At 44.2% G+C, this 23,890-nt stretch overlaps 1 protein-coding gene across 4 annotated transcripts in view; it reads right to left on the bottom strand.

Annotated features, from left to right (window-relative positions):
• The window catches only part of CUX2 (cut like homeobox 2), a 534,292-nt gene that overhangs the window by 79,350 nt on the left and 431,052 nt on the right, over positions 1–23,890 (bottom strand). For all 4 annotated transcript variants that reach the window (XM_040416060.1, XM_040416062.1, XM_040416061.1 and 1 more), the window contains exons 7-8: positions 19,210–19,286; positions 14,740–14,806 (exon numbers count right to left, since the gene is read on the bottom strand). In XM_040416060.1, the coding sequence (XP_040271994.1) occupies positions 14,740–14,806; positions 19,210–19,286 (144 nt within the window). The remainder of the gene's footprint in view (positions 1–14,739; positions 14,807–19,209; positions 19,287–23,890) is intronic.

Genomic DNA, 23,890 nt, shown 5'->3' with positions numbered 1-23,890 from the left:
TAGGAATTGGCTGGAATACCTATTCCATATTAGTCATGCTGACGGGGTTAACTGTGCCCTGTGCATGCCTAAGCAGAAGTACTGGAAACAGGCATTTTATCTGCCATGTATTGGACTTTTGTAGCTCAGAGTACCTGATCACAACCAATGACAGCTGCACAGAAACCAAATTCAATGTTAGGCCCCTTTCACACGGGCGAGTTTTCCGCGCAGGTGCAATGCGTGAGGTGTATGCATTGCACCCGCACTGAATCCGGACCCATTCATTTCTATGGGGCTGTGCACACGAGCAGTAATTTTCACGCATCACTTGTGCGTTGCGTGAAAATCGCAGCATGTTCTATATTCTGCGTCTTTCACGCAATGCAGGCCCCATAGAAGTAAATGGGGCTGCGTGAAAATCGCAAGCATCCGCAAGCAAGTGCGGATGCGGTGTGATTTTCACGCTCGGTTGTTAGGAGACGATCGGGATGCGGACCCAATCATTATTATTTTCCCTTATAACATGGTTATAAGGGAAAATAATAGCATTCTTAATACAGAATGCACAGTACACCAGGGCTGGAGGGGTTAAAAAATAAATAATATAACTCACCTTAATCCACTTGATCGCGCAGCCCGGCTTCTGTTCTGTCTTTTTCTTTGCTGTGCACAGGAAAAGGACCTTTGATGACGTCACTGCGCTCATCACATGGTCCGTCACATGATCAATCACCATGGTAAAAGATCCTGTGATGGACCATGTGATGAGTGCAGTGACGTCATCAAAGGTCCTATTCCTGTGCACAGCAAAGAAGAAGACAGAAGAGAAGCCGGGCTGCGCGATCAAGTGGATTAAGGTGAGTTATATTATTATTATTTTTTAACCTCTCCAGCCCTATTGTACTATGCATTCTGTATTAAGAATGCTATTATTTTCCCTTATAACGCAAACGGAAAAAACGCAAACATGGAACGCAATCGCAGTGAAAACTGACTTGTTTTAGTGTCAAAATCGCACCATTTTCCCTGAAAGCACCCTGAACGCATCCGGCCCCAATCTGCATCCGGCACCTTTCCCATGTGAAAGGGGCCTTATGCAGTCCCAGATACTATATAGCAACTCATGGGTCCTGGAAAAAAAACAAAAAACTAAAAGTGGTCCAATGTTGTAGGTTGGTCCAAATTGACAAAAGGTGGGGTAACACAAGTAGGCAGGGACAACACAAGTAGGCAGGGCCTGCAATACTGGAAGTGCAGCACAAAATACCGCTCCAGTAGAACCAAATAGCACAGTGCAGCACAAAATACTGGCGCTTGCACCACAGTATTTAAAGGGCTTCTGTCACCCCACTGAACTCCGATGACGTCTTCTCTTTCGGTGACGTCATCGGCGCAGGCGCACTGAGGGAGTGCTGAGGAGGCGAGCCTCCTTCTCTCAGAGCGCCTGCGCCGAATCATGACAAGCGCGCGATTTTTTAAATGCAGACAGGGCCAGCCGGAAGAGGAGATCGCGGCTGGCCCTGTCAATCAACAGGAGGAGGGGCGGTTTTTTGCGGCTGCTACCAGCAAGTAGCTGCCCTACTCGCTGGTAGACAGGTAATTAGCATATTTTAAAAGTACGTTTTTTGCCTACAGAACGAAAATGATTAATAACAATAATGTATAGATATATCGCAGTATAGGGATTATAAGTACCCCAAAAAAAAAAAAAAAAAAAAAAAAGAGTTTAGTGGGGTGACAGAAGCCCTTTAACTACATCACCATTCTGAGGATGATACAGTGGAGTTCAGGAGGAAGTACCTGATGCTACTAGCATTAATTAATGCTTAAGAGCATCAGATCGTTATGTACCCAACTGGCAGCTGTAAGGAGGGCTCAGCGGCCTCCTGGTCATCGACCCACCAGGAGATTTCCCTGTAGGGTCTAAGGCCAGTCTGTCTGGAGCAACCCATAAGATCTACACAGCAAGCTTTACGTCAAGATTAAAGAGGACCTGTCACCAGTGGCGTAGCGTATGGGGGGGGGGGGCGTTGCCCCGGGCGCAAAACTGCAAGGGGCGCCAGCAGGTGAGGCGCGGCCCTTGTGACAAGTGGGGGGCGGCGGTAGGGCACAGGGAGATGAGCGCTTGCATTGTGGAAGTGCTCATCTCCATAATCATCTGTATTGCTGTCCTCAGGACAGCGATACAGATGAATGTGCTGCGGCGGGGCAGGGGAGGGAGAGGCGTCTCCCTTCTCCGTTCCTCAGGCAGTAGGCCTGCAGCCTATCAGAGGCCGATGCAGGCGGTGCGATGATGTCATCGTGCCGCCTGAGCCGTACAGCACAGGACACAGGCCTGAAGAGGCCTGCATCGCATCGCTGCCAGCCTAATGGAGGTAAGTACACTGAACAAAAATATAAACGCAACACTTTCGGTTTTGCTCCCATTTTGCATGAGCTGAACTCAAAGATCTGAAACATTTTCTACATACACAAAAGACCCATTACTCTCAAATATTGTCCACAAATCTGTCTAAAGCCTCATGCACACGATCGTTCTGTTTTTTGCAGTCTGCAAACTGCGGATCCGCAAAACACGGAAGCCGCCCGTGTGCCTTTCGCAATTTGCGGAACGGAACATGCGGCCCATTGTAGAAATGCCTATTCTTGTCCGCAAAACGGACAAGAATAGGACATGTTATATTTTTTTTGCGGGGCTACGTAACGGAGCAACGGATGCGGACAGCACACGGAGTGCTGTCCGCATCTTTTGCGGCCCCATTGAAGTGAATAGATCCGCACCTGAGCCGCAAAAACTGCGGCTCAGATGCGGACCAGAACAACGGTCGTGTGCATGAGGCCTAAATCTGTGTTAGTGAGCACTTCTCCTTTGCCGAGATAATCCATCCCACCTCACAGGTGTGGCATATCAAGGTGCTGATTAGACGGCATCAATATTGCACAGGTGTGCCTTAGACTGTCCACAATAAAAGGCCACTCTGAAATGTACACAGTTTTGCCTTACGGGGGTGGGGGGTGGGGGGTGGGGATTTGCCTCACACAGTGCAACACATCTCCGTCGCATAGAGTTGATCAGGTTGTTGCTTGTGGAATGTTTGTCCACTCATCTTCAATAGCTGTGAGAAGTTGCAGAATATTGGCAGGAACTGGAACATGTTGTCGTATACGCCGATCCAGAGCATCCCAAACGAGCTCAATGGGTGACATGGATGTTTTCAGCTTCCAGGAATTGTGTACAGATCCTTGCAATATGGGCCGTGCATTATCATACTGCAACATGAGGTGATGGTCGTGGGTGAATGGCACAACAATGGGCCTCAGGATCTCGTCACGGTATCTCTGTGCATTCAAAATGCCATCAATAAAATGCACCTTTCAGTGTCCATAACATATGCCTGCCATTAGCATAACTCCACCGCCACCATGGGCCACTCGATCAACAACCCTGACGTCAGCAAACCGCTCACCCACACAACGCCACAAACGCTGTCTGCCATCTGCCCTGAACAGTGAAAACTGGGACTCATCCGTGAACAGAACGCCTCTCCAACATGCCAGACACCATCGAATGTGAGCATTTGCCCACTCAAGTCGGTTACGATGACGAACTGCAGTTAGGTCCAGACCCTGATGTGGACGACGAGCATGCAGATGAGCTTCCCTGAGATGGTTTTTGACAGTTTGTGCAGAAATTCTTTGGTTATGGAAACTGATTGCTGCTCCAGCTGTCCGGGTGGCTGGTCTCAGACGATCATGGAGGTGAACATGCTGGATGTAGTGGTCCTGGGCTGGTGTGGTTACACGTGGTCTTCGGTTGTGAGGCTGGTTGGATGTACTGCCAAATTCTCTGAAACGCCTATGGAGGCAGCTTATGGTAGAGAAATGAAGATTCATTGCACGGGCAACAGCTCTGGTAGACATTCCTGCAGTCAGCATACCAACTGCACGCTCCCTCAAACGTTGCAACATCTGTGGTATTGTGCTGTGTGATCAAACTGCACATTTCAGAGTGGCTTTTATTGTGGGCAGTCTAAGGCACCAGTGATGGCCAGTTCGCTGCCATCTTTTTTTCACAAGTCCGGCGAGGTGTGCCTGTGCCGCAAGCCGGTCTGAAAACAAATGCGGTCACTGGGAGCAGGCAGTTCCAAGAACAGCCCGATGAAGGCCCCCGGTGGCTGTTCTCGGAACTGCCTGCTCCCGCTGACCGCACTTGTTTTCAGACCGGCTCGCGCACAGGCACAGGTAAGGGCTTACCTGTGCCTCGCCGGACTTCTGAAAAAAGATGGCAGCCCGCATATGTTCGCGGGCGAACAATGCGAACTGGCCATCACTGTAAGGCACACCTGTGCAATATTCATGCTAATCAGCACCTTGATATGCCACACCTGTGAGGTGGGATGGATTATCTCGGCAAAGGAGAAGTGCTCACTAACACAGATTTAGACAGATTTGTGAACAATATTTGAGAGTAATGGGTCTTTTTTGTATGTAGAAAATGTTTCAGATCTTTGAGTTCAGCTCATGCAAAATGGGAGCAAAACCGAAAGTGTTGCGTTTATATTTTTGTTCAGTGTATAAGTGTTTATTTATTTTATATGGTACAATACTGAGAGGAGCGCTATGGGGGCACTTTTTACTGGCACATGATTGGGGGGGTCGCACTTGTTACTGGCACATGATTGGGGGGCATCTATAGGGGCACTTCTTACTGGCACATGATTGGGAGGCATCTATGGGGGCACTTCTTACTGGCATATGATTGGGGGGCATCTATGGGGGGCACTTACTGGCACATTATTGGGGGGCATCTATGGGGGCACTTCTTACTGGGATATTATTGGTGGGCATCTATGGGGGCACTTATTGGCACATTATTGGGGGGCACTGTGGGGGCATCTATGGGGGCACTTCTTACAGGCACATTATTGGGGGGCACTTTATACTGGCACATTATTGGGTGGCACTATGGGGGCACTTTTTACTGGCACATTATTGGGTCGCACTATGGGGGCATCTATTGAGGCCACAAAGAATAGGTATTTTATATGGGGGGGCACTATGGGGGAAGGGGGGAGAGGAACACTATGGGGGCTTCTACTGAGGCCACAAAGAAGGGGTATTTTATATGGGGGGCTCTGTATAGGGGGATTTTATACTGGGACACATTATAGTGGGTACTGTGGGGAAGGGGGGAGAGGAGTACTATGTGGTCATCTACTGGGGCACCAAGAAGGGGTATTTTATACTTGCAAATTATGGGGGCACCATATATGGGGCAATTTATACTGGTACATTATGGGGGGCACTAAGAGGAAGGGGAGTGAGGAGCACTATGGGGGCATTTACTGGGGGCACTATATAGGGGTATTTTATACTGGCACATTATGGGGGGGCACTATGGGGACATTAGCTCAACTGGGGGCAAAGGATGGCCATGGGGCTGATCTGATGGCACTGGCTCTGGGGACATGTCTGATGATGGCAAATGCCATGGGGCTGATGGCACTGGCTGTGAGGGAGATGTGTGATGATGATGGCAAATGCCATGGGGCTGATGGCACTGGCTCTGAGGGACATGTATGATGATGATGGCAAATGCCATGGGGCTGATGGCACTGGCTCTGGGGGACATGTATTAAATTTGTGTTTTACTAACACTTAGGCCTCTTTCAGACGGGCGTTGTGGGAAAAGGTGCGGGTGCGTTACGGGAACACCCACGATTTTTCCGTGCGAGTGCAAAAGATTGTAATGCGTTTTGCACTCGCGTGAGAAAAATCGTGCATGTTTGGTATCCAAACCCAAACTTCTTCACAGAAGTTCGGGCTTGGGATCGGGGTTGAGTAGATTGTATTATTTCCCCTTATAACATGGTTCTAAGGGAAAATAATAGCATTCTGAATACAGAATGCATAGTAAAATAGTGCTGGAGGGGTTAAAAAAAAAAAAAAAATGTATATAACTCACCTTAGTCCACTTGCTAGCGAAACCCGGCATCTCCTTCTGTCTCCTTTGCTGAACAGGACCTGTGGTGACGTCACTCTGGTCATCACATGATCCATCACCATGGTAAAAGCGGGTGCACTATTACTACCATGTGTGCTCTAGCAGAGAATTATTACTATTGGTGGGACTTTTGGGAGCACCTTGGCACAGTATCAGCTTACCACAATTATTTTTGGGGGACGTTATGTTTACACTGTCAGGGGCACTATTTGTTGGGCGCAGTTATTTTAGGGCAGTGTGTGCCAATAATTATTGAAGGGGACATTATCTGTGTGGCACTAGTATTTTCAGGGGGTTTATCTGTTTCTGCAGTATAGTATTGGGGAGCACAGCGGCACAGTATTGGGGGTGGTAGGATGATTTGTCCAGAAGATGGGAGGATGATGAAAAAGTTGTAAACTAAGATTTTTTTTTTGTCAAACTGCAGAAATGAGAAATGGCTGAAAACTGGTGGTCTGGTCTGAAGGGAGAAGATGAGGAAAGAGAACATCTACATCAAAGGAGACGTCACTGGATGTAAGAGGTATGGGGCGCTTATTACCCTGTATGTTCTGTAGTGATGGGAGGGTGGATATAGAATTTGGCCCACACTGTAGCAGCCTGGCCCCAGACTTCAGGTCACACTGTGCATGTTCCGAATTCTGGGTGATCACACCCATCTACTACATTATCTGTACTCAGAAAGTTATCACTGTGTTATCTGTGGTGTTACGTATGACTGCAAGTGATATCTACTACATTTTTATTTTTAAAGGGGCGTGGTCACAGGTTGAAAATGTGAAATAATCTGCAGGCAGCATGTTATAGAGCCAGAGGAGCTGAGCAGATTAATATATATTTTTATGGGAAAAGATCCTGTGAACAGCTATCGGTACAGGAGGGAGGGGTTATCAGTGATTGACAGCACTGTGTGTATAAGTGTGCATACAGAAATAGCTGGCTGTCAGTGATAACAACTCCCTCCTGTACTGATAGCCCTTCACAGGGCTGCAGTCTCCTGCTCTACAACATGGTGCTTTCAGATTGCATTGCATTTTTGGGTGACATATGCTCCTTAATTAAAGTGTCCCTACACCATTAATTTAATACAGAACACTTGCAGTTGCAAAAAAGGTAAGTGAACCCTTTGGAATGACCTAAAATGTGGCCTGCTTGCTGTCTATGTGACAATTAGGGTATGTCTACACATGACAGAAAATACAGTACAAACGTCTGATGCGTATTTTTCCTCTGGGTCTGTGGGAAAAACTGACAAAATCCTTAGCAAAAAATGCAGGTATAGCATTTTTTGCTGTGGAATATACTGCATATTTCAAATCCACACCACAGGTCAATTTAAAATGAGGATTTTTTATGCACCGTGTTGATGAGTTTTCTTAAAAACTAATCCACTTTGCTGGTACTGTATAATGCTGCAAATTTGCAGCCACTTGTACCCTTGTAGACAAACATAATCTAACTAACAGCACACAAACAGTTGTATTATTCATGTCTTTTATTGAGCACTTTGAGTTAATATCCACAGTAAAGGGATAAAAAGTAAGTGAACCTCTGTGTTAATGACTAAAGATCCCTTTATGCTCAACTTTGTGGTAATAGCACAATCTAGCGGTGTTAAGTTGTATTACACTTTGATTTTCCTGTTACAATACTACTGCATTGTGGGAGGGCAAAGCATCCTGGAAAAGAGAAATCTCCAGTCTCCAGGACACATCAGCAAAGCTGTCCTATGCATGTCTCCTTCTCAAACTCCACCATCCTTGTAAAAGCATATCTGGTGAGAGATCTACATTTGTTTCAGGGATATTGTGTGTTGCAGAGCTGTTCATCTAGTTGTAATTGTTACTCAGGGAGTTAGCTAGACATGCAATCTTATGTACAGGCAGCCATTTTACCATGTGCTTCAGTGTTAATGTAATGTTATAGTACATGCTATGCTATGCTTAATACTTATACATGTTATTTGTATCCTTGTAGTTTTACCAAACAATCCTGTTTTACCAATCAATCAAATATAATCAATCACATATGTACGACCTGTTGACCAATAAACAAGTTAGACTACAAAGAACAGTCCTCTTATTTGGAAGACAGGAATGGGTTATGCTGAATGTGAGACTGTACACTGTGTGAACGTGTATGAAGACAGAACAACTTCAGTATTATAGAGACGCATGAAGCTGGATAGACTACAAAAGATTTGCTAAATAACTGGAGAAAATTCAGGACTGTTGCTACTCTCCTAGGCGTAAAGGTCCTGTTAATTACACTTTAAAAGCACAACAGACAATCCAGAAAAAAAAAGTGAGAAAGAACTCAAAGGTAACAGCAAAAGATCTACAGAAGACTGTACAAACTGCAAAAATATTGTTCAGGTGTCCACTATTAAAAAAAACACTGGCCAAGAATGATGTTCATGACAGGACCCCATTCTGTCCAAAATAAAAAACTTTGCTGCCAGTCTTAAGTTTGCCTGAGACCACCTGGATGTTCCACAATGATTCTAGGAATATGTTTTATGAACAGATGAGACAAAAGTGGAACCTTTCTAGCATAAATGCCATAACTATGTTTGGAGAAAAAAAGAACACTGCACACCAACACCAAAACCTCATCCTAAGGCATCATGCCGGCCTTAACCATGCTGCGAACCGCAAATTGTAGTCCGCAATGCACGAGCACTGACCGTGTGTCTTCTGTCTGCAGACGCATTCTCTTGAATGGGGTCAGCAATCTGCATTGGTACGGTACATTAGCGGAGGTACCTCCATTCCGCACCTTATATTCTGCATTGCGGACCCATTCATGATTTGGTGTGCACACGGCCGCTGCCTGTATATTGCGGGCCACAATACAGGAATGGACCTGCTACGGTCGTGTGCATGAGGCCTAATGCCTTATTCACATAGTCAGTGTTCGGTCAGTTATTTCCATGAGTGATTTTGAGCCAAAACCAGGTGCGGCTCTAAACACAGAACAGGTGCAGATCTTTCCCTTATACCTTTTGTCTGTGGAGGCTCCAATCCTCACCAAACACTGACGTGTGAATAAGGCATAACTGTGGATCCTGATGGAGGGAGCATCACAGTTTTTAAATGTTAGGGCTCATGCACACGAACATACCCATATTTTTTGCCCTATAAGACGCATAGGCCCATATGACGCACCTAGGTTTTAGAGGGTGAAAATAGGAAAAAATCTTTTGAACAAAAAGGTGTGTTAAAATTATTATATCATTAGGAGTGGGGTCACTTTTATTAGGAGTGGGGTCACTTTTATTAGGAGTGGGTCACTTTTATTAGGAGTGGGGTCACTTTTATTAGGAGTGGGGTCACTTTTATTAGGAGTGGGGTCACTTTTATTAGGAGTGGGGTCACTTTTATTAGGAGTGGGGTCACTTTTATTAGGAGTGGGGTCACTTTTATTAGGAGCGGGGTCATTAGGGATGACTTTCTGTCAGGGAACAGCTCTCACAGCATTCACAGTGCACATAGTCAGGAGCAGGCACATGTGAAGACTGAGAGGCAAAGCAGGCATGTGTGACAGGGAAGTCTGCTCCACCCCTCGTCTGCCTGCTCCTGTGCTCCGATCAACTTTCCTCCATAACATCGCATCTTAGGGCCGGCCGGTCCCTACCACCCAGCACTTGCTGCGGCCGGCTAGTCCCTATCACAGACAACCTGCAGAGGCGACTAGCCCCTGCATCCCACCATCTGCAGCAGGGGGCTGTCCCAGCCTCCTAACATCCGCAGCGCGCCCGGCCCTTTGCGCCCAGCACCCGCAGCGCGGCGGTGGTGGTGCAGACTCAGGATGGAAACATGAGTACCCTCTGATCCCGCATTTACCGTATATACCAGAGCGAAAGTCAAACTCGGAGCGGGAAGCACAGGGCACTTCCGGCAACTGGAGCGCACACCCGCACAGCGTGCGTTCGCTCCAGTTTCCGGAAGTGCCCTCTGCTTCCCGCTGCGAGTTTGACTTTCGCTCTGGAACATACCGGTAAATGTGGGATCAGAGGGCACTCATGTTTCCATCCTGAGTCTGCACCACCACCACCGCGCTGCGGGTGCTGGGACCGCTGCGGGTGTGTCACACATGGGGGAGGGGACTTTTTTTTGCGGATCCATTTTTTGTGGACCGCAAAATACATACGGTCGTGTGCATGAGCCCTTACATGATGGCCTGTACACCTTGCTGTCATTGAGGGAACAATGAATTCTAAGGTGTATCACAACATTTTATTGGAGAATGGAGGGCCGCAGTCTATGGTCTTAGGTTGAAGAGTTGCTGGGTGATGCAACAAGGTAATAACCCAAAGTACCAAATTAAATCAACTAACTGGTTTAAAAGGTAGATTTGTGTTTTGGTTTGGTCAAAGGCATCTCAGAAATATTGATGATACGTTGAAATATATTTATAGAGAGGAGGCAGAGGCCCTCTTTATATCACCATTTGTAGACTTACATTTTGCAGGTGCACAAATCTCGAATGTGTCCATAGGGCCCCATTTACCCGTTTTATGCCAAAAGTGAGTCTATAAATTTTTTATTTTTTTGCTGTATTTGAATAATCTTACCAACTAAGCTATTCTATACAGAGAGATGCAGCAAAAAATTATATAATGCCCGTTATACATTTTTTTTAGAACTGGAATCTATTGGAGATGTATGGCACTGTAGGTCTGTTCAGTGGTATATGTTGCCACCTTGTATATGTACTATCAGTCAGGAAATTCTCTGAAGTACAGAGGTTCAAAATCCGGGTGAATAAATCCTAATGTGTATCCAGAAGAGGAAACATAACATCATGATATTTTCAAGCAAACTGTGCATTGAAGCATAGCATAGTACGGTATATTGGACGCCGTTTCTTCCAGATATTCCTTATGATTTATGGAATAGCTTCTGGCCTGTGTGTTGCTGATGGTTTACTAGCAATACACAGATGCAGTAAACAGCATTGCTGAATGCTGTATATATATATTTCCAGACCATTTTATCCCTGGGATGCAGTATTTTCAATGAGTTAATACTTGCTGTTGTACAAAATACCAAATCAATGCCCATCATCAGCTTTTTCCAGGTTTGGTCATAAATGCTGATGTTATTACAAAACTACAATGTCTGATACTGTCTCCATCATCAAAAATAAGCAACTGTTATGTGACCTTGCAGCCTGAGATGCTGGCAGCAAAATTAGGTAATCAGCTCAGCACTGTATAATGTATGGTCCCAAAATCTGTGAATTATCTAATGCAAACTGACTTGATCATTAGCAGGCACGGTGATACATCTCAGAATGGGAGCTGGCTGATGTCCATCTGACTATTGCTGGGCCAAACCTAAGCACTAGGAGATCCAACAGCTACATCCAAATCATGTCCCCCATTTCAATCTGTCCCTGTCTTTTTGCTTAGTGATTTTTTTATTTTATTTGCTTTCATATTAGGATTTTTACTACAGAACTGAGTGTAGTCTAGCCGTAAATCCTTCAAGAAATAAGAAATGAACTCTTGCATGTGCTAAGAAAGCATCCAATTTAAGAGTCTTTCCATTCTAAGACTGAATACTCAGAACCAGAGGAGATTATAACACAGTCGAAAATCATATTCTTGTAATGTACAACACTACTGACGGGGCAATCAATCAAACGATATTAGGACTAATGGAAATCCAGCTGACCATTGCTCTGGCTTCTTCTCATGGTAGAAAAGACTGAATCATTTGCGGGTCAGAATTCCATTCAGATACAAGCAGCTGCTAGGTTCCCGAACACAGAGACTGGGAGAGCAGCCAACTCCTCCTCGCAGTGTGATCTTACAGGACTCCCCACTTCAAAGTCCAAGCATTGTTTTTGGAAGCGAGTACCGTCCACTTATCTATTTGTAAACATTTTACACTTGAAATTAAGAGTGCGATTAACTTCAATGCAATTTATTCAACTTTGTGTGATGAAAAGCACGGTTCAGATGAAGGGTTTGTGCTGATTTGGCATAACAATATTGTTTATCCAGAAGATAATTCAAAATATTAAGAGGAAGTTGATCACTTGTCAAAGCATAAATGGCTATGCAACAAAACATTACAGTCTTGCTCATACATTTACGTATCACAAAGTGCATTTGTGCCAGCTTTTCCATTCTGTCCTGGGAACAAAGAAAAAAAAAAAGAAAAGCTGCACTATTTTTTGTCCTGATATTTTAAAGGGATTATCCAGCTTTAACTAAGTTATGGCCATCACTAGCTGATTTATTGAGGGCCCGCACACCCACCATTCAGCTGTTTGGGTGTAGCTTCAGCACTTGAACTACACCGCACTGGAAACTGTGTAGACAATTCAATGGGAGCAGCGCTACAGTAACGAGCTCTGTCCACTACACATTTCACGCCGTTGTATAGTTCCAGTACTAACATCCAACTCCGGAGCGACACCTAAACAGACGAGTGGTTGGATTTCTGCTGTTTTGGGGACAGGTATGTGAATTACAGCAGCACCAAGAATTTTGAAAAAGTTTACGCCAGGATAAATGCACCATGTTATCAGAAAATCTTAGAGTACAATTTGCTTCATTCACACAGGAAGGGAAGACAAAGCTGACCCCTTAGTGGATGCAGCAGAAGAAAGTGATGGCTCAGGAGAGGCCATTATGACTCTCGAACACAGCATCATCAATCCACTTTGAGAAGAAATCAAACACACTGTTCATGCTAGACAAGCAAAGAATCTGGAGGGGTTTACTAGCTTTTTAACACTTTTCACCCTCTTTTTGCACCAGACCTGTGGAGGGAAGCACGCAGTACTGTACAAGTACTGAATACTAGCCCATAAGTGACAGGCCGCTGAAATCAGTGGTCTGTCACTATTCTATGCTATACTACACTATCCGTTACTATAATACTGTATACTCTGTCAAAGGTAAACATTTGAGGGTGCATACTCTTTAATCACTGAAGCAGAAAGCTCTAAAGTCCCCAAATAATGATAAAGGAGTTGTCCCATTACAACAACTTACCCCCTATTCACAGGACAGGGTATAAGTGTCTGATTGGCAGAGGTGTGACCACTGGGGTCCCCGCCGATCACAAGAATGAGGGTCTGTGCTCCCTGTCTGAAAGGAACAGCAGTCAACAATGTGCATTTCTGCTCCATTCAGCTCTTCGGGCCTGCTGAAGCTAGCGGAGCCCATGTACTTACTATATGCAGCAGTCCCATATAGTAGAAGGAAGTGGCGGACACAGTTGTCTGCTGCTCTATTCAAATAGGGAGCATGGGCCCCCTGTTCTTGTGATCGGTGGGGATAGGGGATAAGTTGTCATTATGGGGCAACACCCTTAAGGGATCCAGGCTGTCCTTTTCGTTAACTTATGTAGCACAGTAAAAATAAAAGGTTGGCACAATGACACAGTAAATCTCAGTCTAAGGCCTCCTGCACACGACCGTTTTTTTTCCACGTTTACTGGCTGTTTTTTGCGTTCCGTATACGGTCCGTATGCGGAACCATTCATTTCAATGGTTCCGCAAAAAAAACCGGAATGTACTCTGTATGCATTCCGTTTCCGTATTTCCGTTCCGTTTAATGATAGAACATGTCCTATTATTGCCCGCAAATCACGTTCCGTGGCTCCATTCAAGTCAATGGGTCCGCCAAAAAACGGAACACATACGGAAATGCATCCGTATGTCTTCCGTTTCCGTTCCATTTTTTGCGGAACCATCTATTGAAATTGTTATGCCCAGCCCAATTTTATCTATGCAATTACTGTATACTGTATATGCCATACGGAAAAACGGAACAGAAACGGAAACACAACGGAAACAAAAAACGGAACAACGGATCCGTGAAAAACGGACCGCAAAACACTGAAAAAGCCATACGGTCGTGTGCAGGAGGCCTTAGTGAACTGAATGCTTACCTTTTATCCATTTTATTATACTGCAGCCTGAATTCATGCAAACTATTTATAGGTGAGATCACATTGGTACTCTAAGGGCATATTCAGATTTGGTGAATTTTCTCAGACTCTCCATGCGAATTCCACCGTGTTATTTTACATTTTTCCTAGCTGGACACCACCACAAAAGTACAATGAAGAGTTCTATCATCGCCATCATCATTTCTAGGAGCAGTTGCCAACAATATTGCGCGCAGGTGGCCTTTGAGCAAGGCAGCTTTAGGCTACTTTCACACTAGCGTTCGGAGCGGGTCCGTCTGATGTTTCATCAGACGGATCCGCTCCTATAATGCAGACGTTTGCATCCGTTAAGAACGGATCCGTCTGCATTATAACTTAGAAAAATTTCTAAGTGTGAAAGTAGCCTGAACGGATCCGTCTAGACTTTACATTGAAAGTCAATGGGGGACGGATCCGTTTGAAGATTGAGCCATATAGTGTCATCTTCAAACGGATCCAAGCAGCGTTCAGGTGTCCGCCTGCTGAGCGGAGGCTGAACGCCGCCAGACTGATGCATTCTGAGCGGATCCGCGTCCACTCAGAATGCATTAGGGCTGGACGCATGCGTTCGGGGCCGCTTGTGAGCCCCTTCAAACGGAGCTCACAAGCGGAGCCCCGAACGCTAGTGTGAAAGTAGCCTTATACAGCTACCTGGAATTAGGTCACTTCAATCACTCATTTACCTGCCTTTTTTTGACAAATGAGTCTTTCGAGAAGTGAAAGATGCTGCCTGTTAAACATTAAATGCTAAAGGCAAACAAGCAGTTTGTATCTCACAGACAAATACGATACAGAACTTACTTAGATGCTGTCTCCTTATCATATTGACACTGCAGGTCAAGCAGCTCCCTCTGAGTTGTCTTCAGTGCTGCATAAGAAAATAACACAGAAGCCATCAGGATACAATACGACAGCTCATTTATTTTAGCTTTCGTCACATCTGTCTCTTCCATTCTCTGTGAGGAATTTAAAGAAGACAAAAAGCCTCCTTTCACCAAACAATCCCACTAGTTAAGACTGGGAATTGGAGAGTGAGAACATATGCCAGGGGGCACCAGATCCGGCCCTCCAAACAGGCACGAGGAACCAAAGGCTCTCCACGTCGTGATTAACTATGTCCCATGAAGCTCTAGGGATTATTCATGGGCCATAGAAAAGATAGCTTGGGAAAAAGTTATCACATTAAAATATGTCTCCATCCTAAGTGTGATTTTAGCACGTGTACCTGACAATGAATCACACCAGCTTTTCATGTGTTGGGCAAATCCCAGACAACATGAAATGTTATCAGGATGAAAAGGAGCAGATATACTGACATGATATTACAACACTGTCATTTAAACTCCCTAATTTAAAGTGACTCTGAAGGTGGTGATTCAATTTAAAGGCTTTGTCCTGCAGGTCAGTCACCATAAATGAATAGCACTTAATGTTATGCTGGAATTACACGGGGCAGATTATTGGGAAAGAATGTTCCTACGAACACTTGTTCCCGATAGTCTGCCCGTCTAAAGGTGCCGCAGATCACCCGATGAACGAACGGAACAATCATTCATCGGGTGAAACAGTCTATCATTCGGACATCTGAATCATTGTTTCTGGGCAGCAGATCGTGCTGCCCACAAACAAAATGGCGGTATGAGAATGAGTAATAGCAGTAGCCATTGCTCGTCCTCATACTGTGGAGGTGATTGTTGCATGTCGCTTCACCTCCACTAACGAGCAAGCAATTGTCGCAAATAAACGCTTTTTTCCCGACAATCGTCTGCTCATCAGCACAGTGTAAATGCGCATTTACCTTTCCAAACAAGCTAGTCAAATTACTAAAATTACATTTTGATTTTCAGTGGAATACACACAATCTCATGTATGTAATCGTTGACACACACTATATGAAGCCATTTCTTTCTCTGTTTAGGCAGTTGGAGTCAGACCTTATCGCTCGGTTACATTGTCACCTTTAATTTTACTCTAAGTTTTATTATTTTCACAAAGTGACAAAAACATCAAGACAAGCTTTTTGAAAATGAACACATCTATAGGATCACGCAGGATCCCAACAACTCCAATTTCTGCAAAAATTGCTGCAAACTTCGAACTGTAATAAACTCTCCATTCTGAGTCAACTTAGCCTGTCATATTATTGAAGCATTTTCACATATACTAACATAAAAGGACAAGAGTGCCACCGAATGAAGCCACAGGTAAAATAGAATGTACTAGGGGAAGAGAAGAGAGCGGGAAGGGAAAAAAGGGGGGGGGGGGTAGGATGGAGGGGGTAATCTGAAAGAACGTTCTATGTCTCATCTGAGTCGTCTCAAGTGTCAAAGCACCAACCATCAGCCAGAGCAAAAGAAGGTCCAGCGAGCTATGTGTCAGCATCTGCCTCATCATCAAGTGCTACAGAGAATTCAGAGGAGTGAAGGTATTCAGAAAGAGGGCGCCTACGGTCAAATCTATCACCCTGTTCATGCGAAAGTGGAATCAGCTCTTCCATTCTCAGTAAATACCTAAGTTCCTTGGCCCATTCACGGAGAACATTGTCACCTTTAATGGTTTAGGTAAATTAACTCTGTTGCCAAAACACACATTGTTCCTATTAAAGGGAACCTGTCATCAACTTTGTGCTGCCCATACTAACAGCAGAATAAAGTACAGGGTGGGCCATTTATATGGATACACCTTAATAAAATGGGAATGGTTTGTGATATTAACTTCCTATTTGTGGCACATTAGTATATGTGAGGGGGGAAACTTTTCAAGATGGGTGGTGACCATGGCGGCCATTTTGAAGTCGGCCATTTTGAATCCCACAAATCGTAACTTTATTCTTTCATGAGTTATTTACAAGTTTCTGACCACTTATAAAATGTGTTCAATGTGCTGCCCATTGTGTTGGATTGTCAATGCAACCTTCTTCTCCCACTCTTCACACACTGATAGCAACACCGCAGGAGAAATGCTAGCACAGGCTTCCAGTATCCGTAGTTTCAGGTGCTGCACATCTCGTATCTTCGCAGCATAGACAATTGCCTTCAGATAACCCCAAAGATAAAAGTCTAATTGGGTCAGATCGGGAGACCTTGGGGGCCATTCAACTGGCCCACGACGACCAATCCACTTTCCAGGAAACTGTTCATCTAGGAATGCTCTGGCCTGACACCCATAATGTGGTGGTGCACCATCTTGCTGGAAAAAAACTCAGGGAACGTGCCAGCTTCAGTGCATAAAGAGGGAAACTCATCATGTAGCAATTTTGCATATCCAGTGACCCCCTTAGACTTTTATCTTTGGGGTCATCTGAAGGCAATTGTCTATGCTGTGAAGATACGAGATGTGCAGCACCTGAAACTACGGATACTGGAGTGAGGTCAGCATAAAATTGATAATAGGTTCCCTTTAATTTACCCCACAAGGTCATTAAAGGAGTCTGTCACTGCAAATTCACAAATTAAACTGTTCCTGGTGCCCTGCAGTTGACATACAAAGTATCCCAAACATACCTTTATGTCCGCTTGTTGATATTCTGGGTTGGGTTAAACTCCTGCGCGAAATATCAACCTCTGGCTCAACAAAGTCCGGACCAGAATGTCTCCAATATGTCACGTGACTTAGAGACATGGGAGAAACGTCATTGCTGCAGCCAGCCATTGGCTGTTGCGGCCATGTGACCCGTGACAAACTGGATGTTGACACAGGAAGACTTGAGATCTGCAGCAGCCTGAGGGTAGTGATGGAGCCAGAACCCAGCAGCAGGAATCAGGTAAGTATGATTTCCTGCACAGCCCTGACTACGCTGGGGGGTCTTCCGACGAAGTCCCCAAGGTAAGCAACCCCTTTAATCATCAGAAGCTAAAACTACATCAATAAACTACACAATTGCAATTTTTTTCCAGCTTCCCGATACATTGTATGGAATATTAAATTGTGGAATCAGGAACTTGGCCCACATACAGAAGCCCTAATGGCTATGTGAGCAGAAAAATAGAGAAGTTATGGCTTGTAGGAGTAAAAAAAAAAGGAAAAAAACAGGAAAGGATTAAAGATTATAGTTGTCTCACTTCAGCAATTGACATTTATTATGTAGACAAAGTTAATACAGAGAGGCCAGCGCTTTTTCCTTTAGTGTACAAGCACGACCACTGCTGCTGGATTGCAGGGTGGTCATAACCCCTGGAAACAGCAGTGTATAATGGGACAATCACACTACATTAGTAAGTGCCTTGTATTAACTTTGTCTACAAGATAAATGCCATTTGCTGAAGTGAGACAACCCCATTAACATTGGTTTATTATCTGAATGCCATTCAAAATAGTTTATTATCATTGTACTTTGTTGGTTTACAATTGCTTTACATTTGTAGTCACTTTAAAGTTTGATTTCACATTAGTTTTATTTTTAATATGTAAGAGACTGGTCAGCAGCCAAATGGCATTCCAGCCATAGTAAATCTCACCAAGTTCCTCTCTGTAACTACAAGATAGACATGAATAAATAAAGATGGTTGTAAGGATACAACAACACTGGTCACACGACAGCTGTTACGGACATGATTACAGGGTCAGTGCAGTGTAGAGGTGAACCCATAGAAGTGATAGAGGCGCAGCACGAGTCGCATGTGTGCATCGAGTGCGACATCCCCTGAATCACAAAAAATCCAACTCAGCTGGGATGGTGCATGGCACACGTGCGACCCCATTCATTTCTGTAGAATCACCGATACACTGCGATGACGCTTTGATCCTGGCCGTGACAGCTGTTACGCGACGTGTCGCTATATCCTTAGAGTCCTGCTACTCTCTTACATTCTTCTTGTTTAAGGCCTCATGCACATAACCGTGTCTGTTTTGCGGTGTGCAAATTGCGGATCCGCAAAACACAGATGCCAGACGCGTGTGCTCCACATTTTGCGGAACGAAGCATCCAGCCCTCAGTAGAGCAGTCCTATCCTTCTCCGTGATATGGACAAGAATAGGACATGTTAAAAAACAAATTGCAGGGCCGCGGCAGAGACGTGTGGATGAAGACTGTCCACTGAAGTGAATGAGTCCACATCACACCCGCAAAAAATGCAGCCCCAAACCACGGTCGTGTGCATAAGGGCCTAAGGAGAATCTGTCAGTGCTTCTGATATGCACAGAAATTTAACAATTCTGGAGCATCTTGATACACATGATGATATGCATGAGTAAGTAGCAGTGACTCCTGAAATGTCCAACACTTTTGGTCACAACAGTTTTAAACATGAGGTCCAAAGTGTTTATACTAACCTGAATGAAGAACCTTGATCTTCTCCTCGGCCTCACCAAGTCTGACAGCTAAAGTAATCTGTGCTTCCTGCAATCCTCTGTAAATGAAAAGACATATCAAGTATTGTTAGCACTGTACAAAGCATAGAGAGGGTTACTTGGGACTCGTATGATTTAAAGGAGGTTTCCTTTAAAGATTGCATTGTACATGCAATCTTGTCTGGGATCATAGGGCAAGAGGAGATGAGCAGATTGATGCACACAACTGTGTCCGTACACAGATCAACAAAATATGGCTAACTTCATTGTGCATTCTGTGTTTTTCTCACTCACATTAATAGAAAGGGATATTCTTGTCCACAAATGGACCAGAATAAGACATGTTCCACAATTTGAATTGTTGTGTGCATCCGCGGTTCCGTTTTCCGTCTTTTTTTTTGCGGACCCATTGACTTTCAATGGGTCCGTGGAAAAATCGGAAGATGCACCGTTTGGCAGCCGCATCCGTGATCCGTGTCTCCTGGCCGTGAAAAAATTATGAACTGACCTTTTTTTCACGGTCAACGGTTCGCGGACCCATTCAAGTCAATGGGTCCGTGAAAAATCACGGATGCACACAAGATTGTCATCCGCGTCCGTGATCCGTGTCAGTGATCCGTGTCCGTTTTTTCCTATCATTTCAATGGCAAACTTGACATTTTTTTCATTTTTCATGTCCGTGGATTTTCCAAAAATCAAGGAAGACCCACGGACGAAAAAACGGTCACGGACCAACGGAACCCCGTTTTGCGGACCGTGAAAAAATACTGTCGTGTGCAGGAGGCCTAAAAGAGGAAGAGGCTCTGCTTCAGATCAGACCACCATGAGATCTCCATGTCAGACCTCAGATCCAATGATCCATTCCCGATTTTGGCTTCTAAAACTGCATCAAGAAACCTGTGTGATTGTACCCTAACACATTTGGTCACAAAAGTTTTAAGCATGAGGCCCAAAGTTTATATTAACCTAAATGAAGAACCCTGAAGGTTGGATCTGAGGTCTGACATGGAGGTCTCATGGTGGTCTGACCCCCATCAGACTTCAGATCAGACCACTATGAGACCACCATGTCAGACCTCAGATTTATCCTTCAGGGTTCTTCATTCAGGTTAGTATTTCAATTGTGGGCCTCATGCTTAAAACTGTTGTGACCAAAAGCGTTAGAGTACAATCCATACAAGTTTCTTGATGCAGTTTTAGAAGCCAAAATCGGGAATGGATTATTGGATCTGAGGTCTGACATGGAGGTCTCATGGTGGTCTGATCTGAAGTCTGATGGAGGTCTCACATGGAGATCTGACGGGGGTCTAGCAAGGAGATCTAATGGGAGTCTGACAGGGGTCTGGTGGAGGTCTGATGTGAAGTCCTGAAATAGGGGTCTTAGCTGAGGATCTGATATGGTGGTCTGAGCTGAGGATCTGATATGGTAGTCTGATCTGTGGATCTGATATGGGGGGTCTGATCTGAGGATCTGATATGGGGGTCTGATATGGGGGTCTGATCTGAGGATCTGATATGGGGGTCTGATCTGAGGATCTGATATTGGGGTCTGATCTGAGGATCTGATAATGGGGGTCTTATTTTCCTCCTCTAAAACCTGGGGGGGGCATCTTATAAAGCAAAAAATATGGTAATCAGGTGAACTACAGCTAATGGTCTATGCAAACAGTTAGAGAGGTCGCTGGTGACAGACTTCCTTTATGCAGAAATTATTAGTCTAAGGCAACTTTCACACTAGCGTTAATACTTTCCGGTATTGAGATCCGTCATAGGGTCTCAATACCGGAAAAAAAACACTTCCGTTTTGTCCCCATTCATTGTCAATGGGGACAAAAACGTAACTGAACAGAAGGAATGTTCCAAAATGCATTCCGTTCTCATACTAGAGAGCAAACCGCAGCATGCTGCAGTTTGCTTTCCGTCCTGGGATGCGATGCAAAACAGATCCGTCATGATCCACAATGCAAGTCAATGGGTACGGATCAGTTTTCTCTGACAATAGAAAACGGATCCGTCCCCCATTGACTTTCAATGGAGTTCATGACGGATCCGTCTTGGCTATGTTAAAGATAATACAACCGGATCCGTTCATAACAGATGCAGATGGTTGCATTATCAGTAACGGAAGCGTTTTTGCTGAACCCTGCAGGATCCAGCAAAAACGTTGATGTGAAAGTAGCCTAAATCTAATAAGGGAAAAGAACCAATGAAATCTCAAAATAAAATGTCAACACAAAATAACATCAGAGAAGTTGCATAGTCAATTATCTTCTCAGTCTTTGGCATCTTCTCACAGTTGCTGGAAACAAGTGCTGGACTAACGGACTTAATAATTTCGCTGTACATGGGCTAGGGGTAGAACTACAATGGTGCATATTTATCAAAATGGAGCACAAGGCATGATAAATTTGGTAAAATCTACTAGACCTACTATTGCCCTGCTGACCTCTCTGACTGTAATATTAACTTACTTTACCTACAGAAAAAGTTTAAAATATGTACTAAATGAATCGGTAGTTTCTGTATCTACCAAGGGTGTGATCTCTTTCTAATAAAGGGATGTGGAGCCAGAAAACTCATTACTGTGTCAATTAATGAAGACCACACCTGTAAACCTTCAACTGGCTATGTCCATCATCAAATACTGATGTACAGGTGAAACTCAAAAAATTTGAATATTGTGCAAAAGTTCATTTATTTCAGTAATGCAACCTAAAAGGTGAAACTAATTTATGAGATAGACTCATTACATGCAAAGTGAGATATTTCAAGCCTTTATTTGTTATAATTTGGATGATTATGGCTTACAGTTTATGAAAACCCCAAATTCACAATCTCAGAAAATTCTCTTGGCAATGCCCTATAGACTCTTTATGGGGTTCAGGTCAGGCGAGTTTGCTGGCCAATCAAGCACAGTAATCCCATGGTCATTGAACCAGGTTTTGGTACTTTTGGCAGTGTGGGCAGGTGCCAAGTCCTGCTGGAAAATGAAGTCACCATCTGCATAAGGCCTCTTGCACACGGCCGTTTTTTTTTCCCGTTTACTGGCCGTTTTTTGCGTTCCGTATACGGAACCATTCATTTCAATGGTTCCGCAAAAAAAACGGAATGTACTCCGTATGCATTCCGTTTCCGTATTTCCGTTATGTTTTAACATAGAACATGTCCTATTATTGCCCGCAAATCACGTTCCGTGGCTCCATTCAAGTCAATGGGTCCGCAAAAAAAAAACGGAACACATACGGAAATGCATCCGTATGTCTTCCGTTTCCGTTCCGTTTTTTGCTGAACCATCTATTGAAAATGTTAAGCCCAGCCCAATTTTATCTATGTAATTACTGTATACTGTATATGCCATATGGAAAAACGGACCGGAAAAACGGAACAGAAACGGAAACACAACGGAAGCAAAAAACGGAACAACGGATCCGTGAAAAATGGACCGCAAAACACTGAAAAAGCCATACGGTCGTGTGCAATAGTCCTAAAGCTCATCTGGAAGCATGAAGTGCTCCAAAATCTCCTGGTAGACGGCTGCGTTGACTCTGGACTTAATGAAGCACAGTGGACCAACACCAGCAGTTAACATGGCTCCCCAAATCAACACAGACTGTGCAAACTTCACATGGGACTTCATTCATCTTGTGTGCCTCTCCATTCTTCCTCCAGACTCTGGGTCCTTGGTTTCCAAATGAGATGCAAAAGTTGTTCTCATCAGAAAAGAGGACTTTGGACCACTGAGCAGTTCTTTTCTTCCTTAGCCCAGGTAACACGCTTCTGACGTTGTTTGTTCAGGAGAGGCTTGACAAGAGGAATACGACATTTGAAGCCCATGTCCAGGATCCATCTGTGTGTGGTGGCTCTTGATGCACTAACTCCAGCCTCAGTCCCAACACTTTTGAATGGCCTTTTCCTGACAATCCTCTCCAGGCTGAGGTCATCCCTGCTGCTTGTGCACCTTTTAGTTCCACGCTTGTAACTTCCACATAACTTTCTATTAATGTGCTTTCATACAGCACTTTGGGAACATCCAACTTCTTTTGCAATTACCTTTTGAGGCTTTCCCTCCTTATGGAGGGTGTCAATGATAGTTTTCTGCACAACTGTCAGGTCAGCAGTCTTTACCACGATTGTGATTCCTACTGAACCAGGCTGAGAGACAATTTAAAGGCTCAGGTACCCTTTGCTCAGGGGGTATGGATTAATTAGCTGACTAGAGTGTGACTTTGAGCCTAGAATATTGAACCTTTTCACAATACTGTAATTTTCTGAGATTGTGAATTTGGGGTTTCATGAGCTGTAAGCCATAATCATCCAAATTATAACAAATAAAGGCTTGAAATATCTCACTTTGCATGTAATGAGTCTATCTCATATGTTAGTTTTACCTTTTAAGTTGCATTACTGAAATAAATGAACTTTTGCACAATATTCAAATTTTTCGAGTTTCACCTGTACTTCCAGGAATAAACTATGGCAGATTAGTAAAAGAAACTCGGAAAATACAGCAAAACAGGAAATGTTCATTTAGATTTTTTTAACAGTTCTGTTTTTTAAAATGTCGTTGGTTACTATGTAGGGAACATGCAGATGTGAAGTTGAGTTAGCAGTCTCTTAAATTATCACGACTGTGACCTACATAGACAAACAATAATTACTAAAA

This window comes from Bufo bufo, chromosome 2 (genome assembly GCF_905171765.1).
Source record: "Bufo bufo chromosome 2, aBufBuf1.1, whole genome shotgun sequence".
NCBI classification, from domain to species: domain Eukaryota; kingdom Metazoa; phylum Chordata; class Amphibia; order Anura; family Bufonidae; genus Bufo; species Bufo bufo.
Note: the sequence above shows the minus strand (reverse complement) of the source record. Positions and strands in the feature narration are given on the sequence as shown.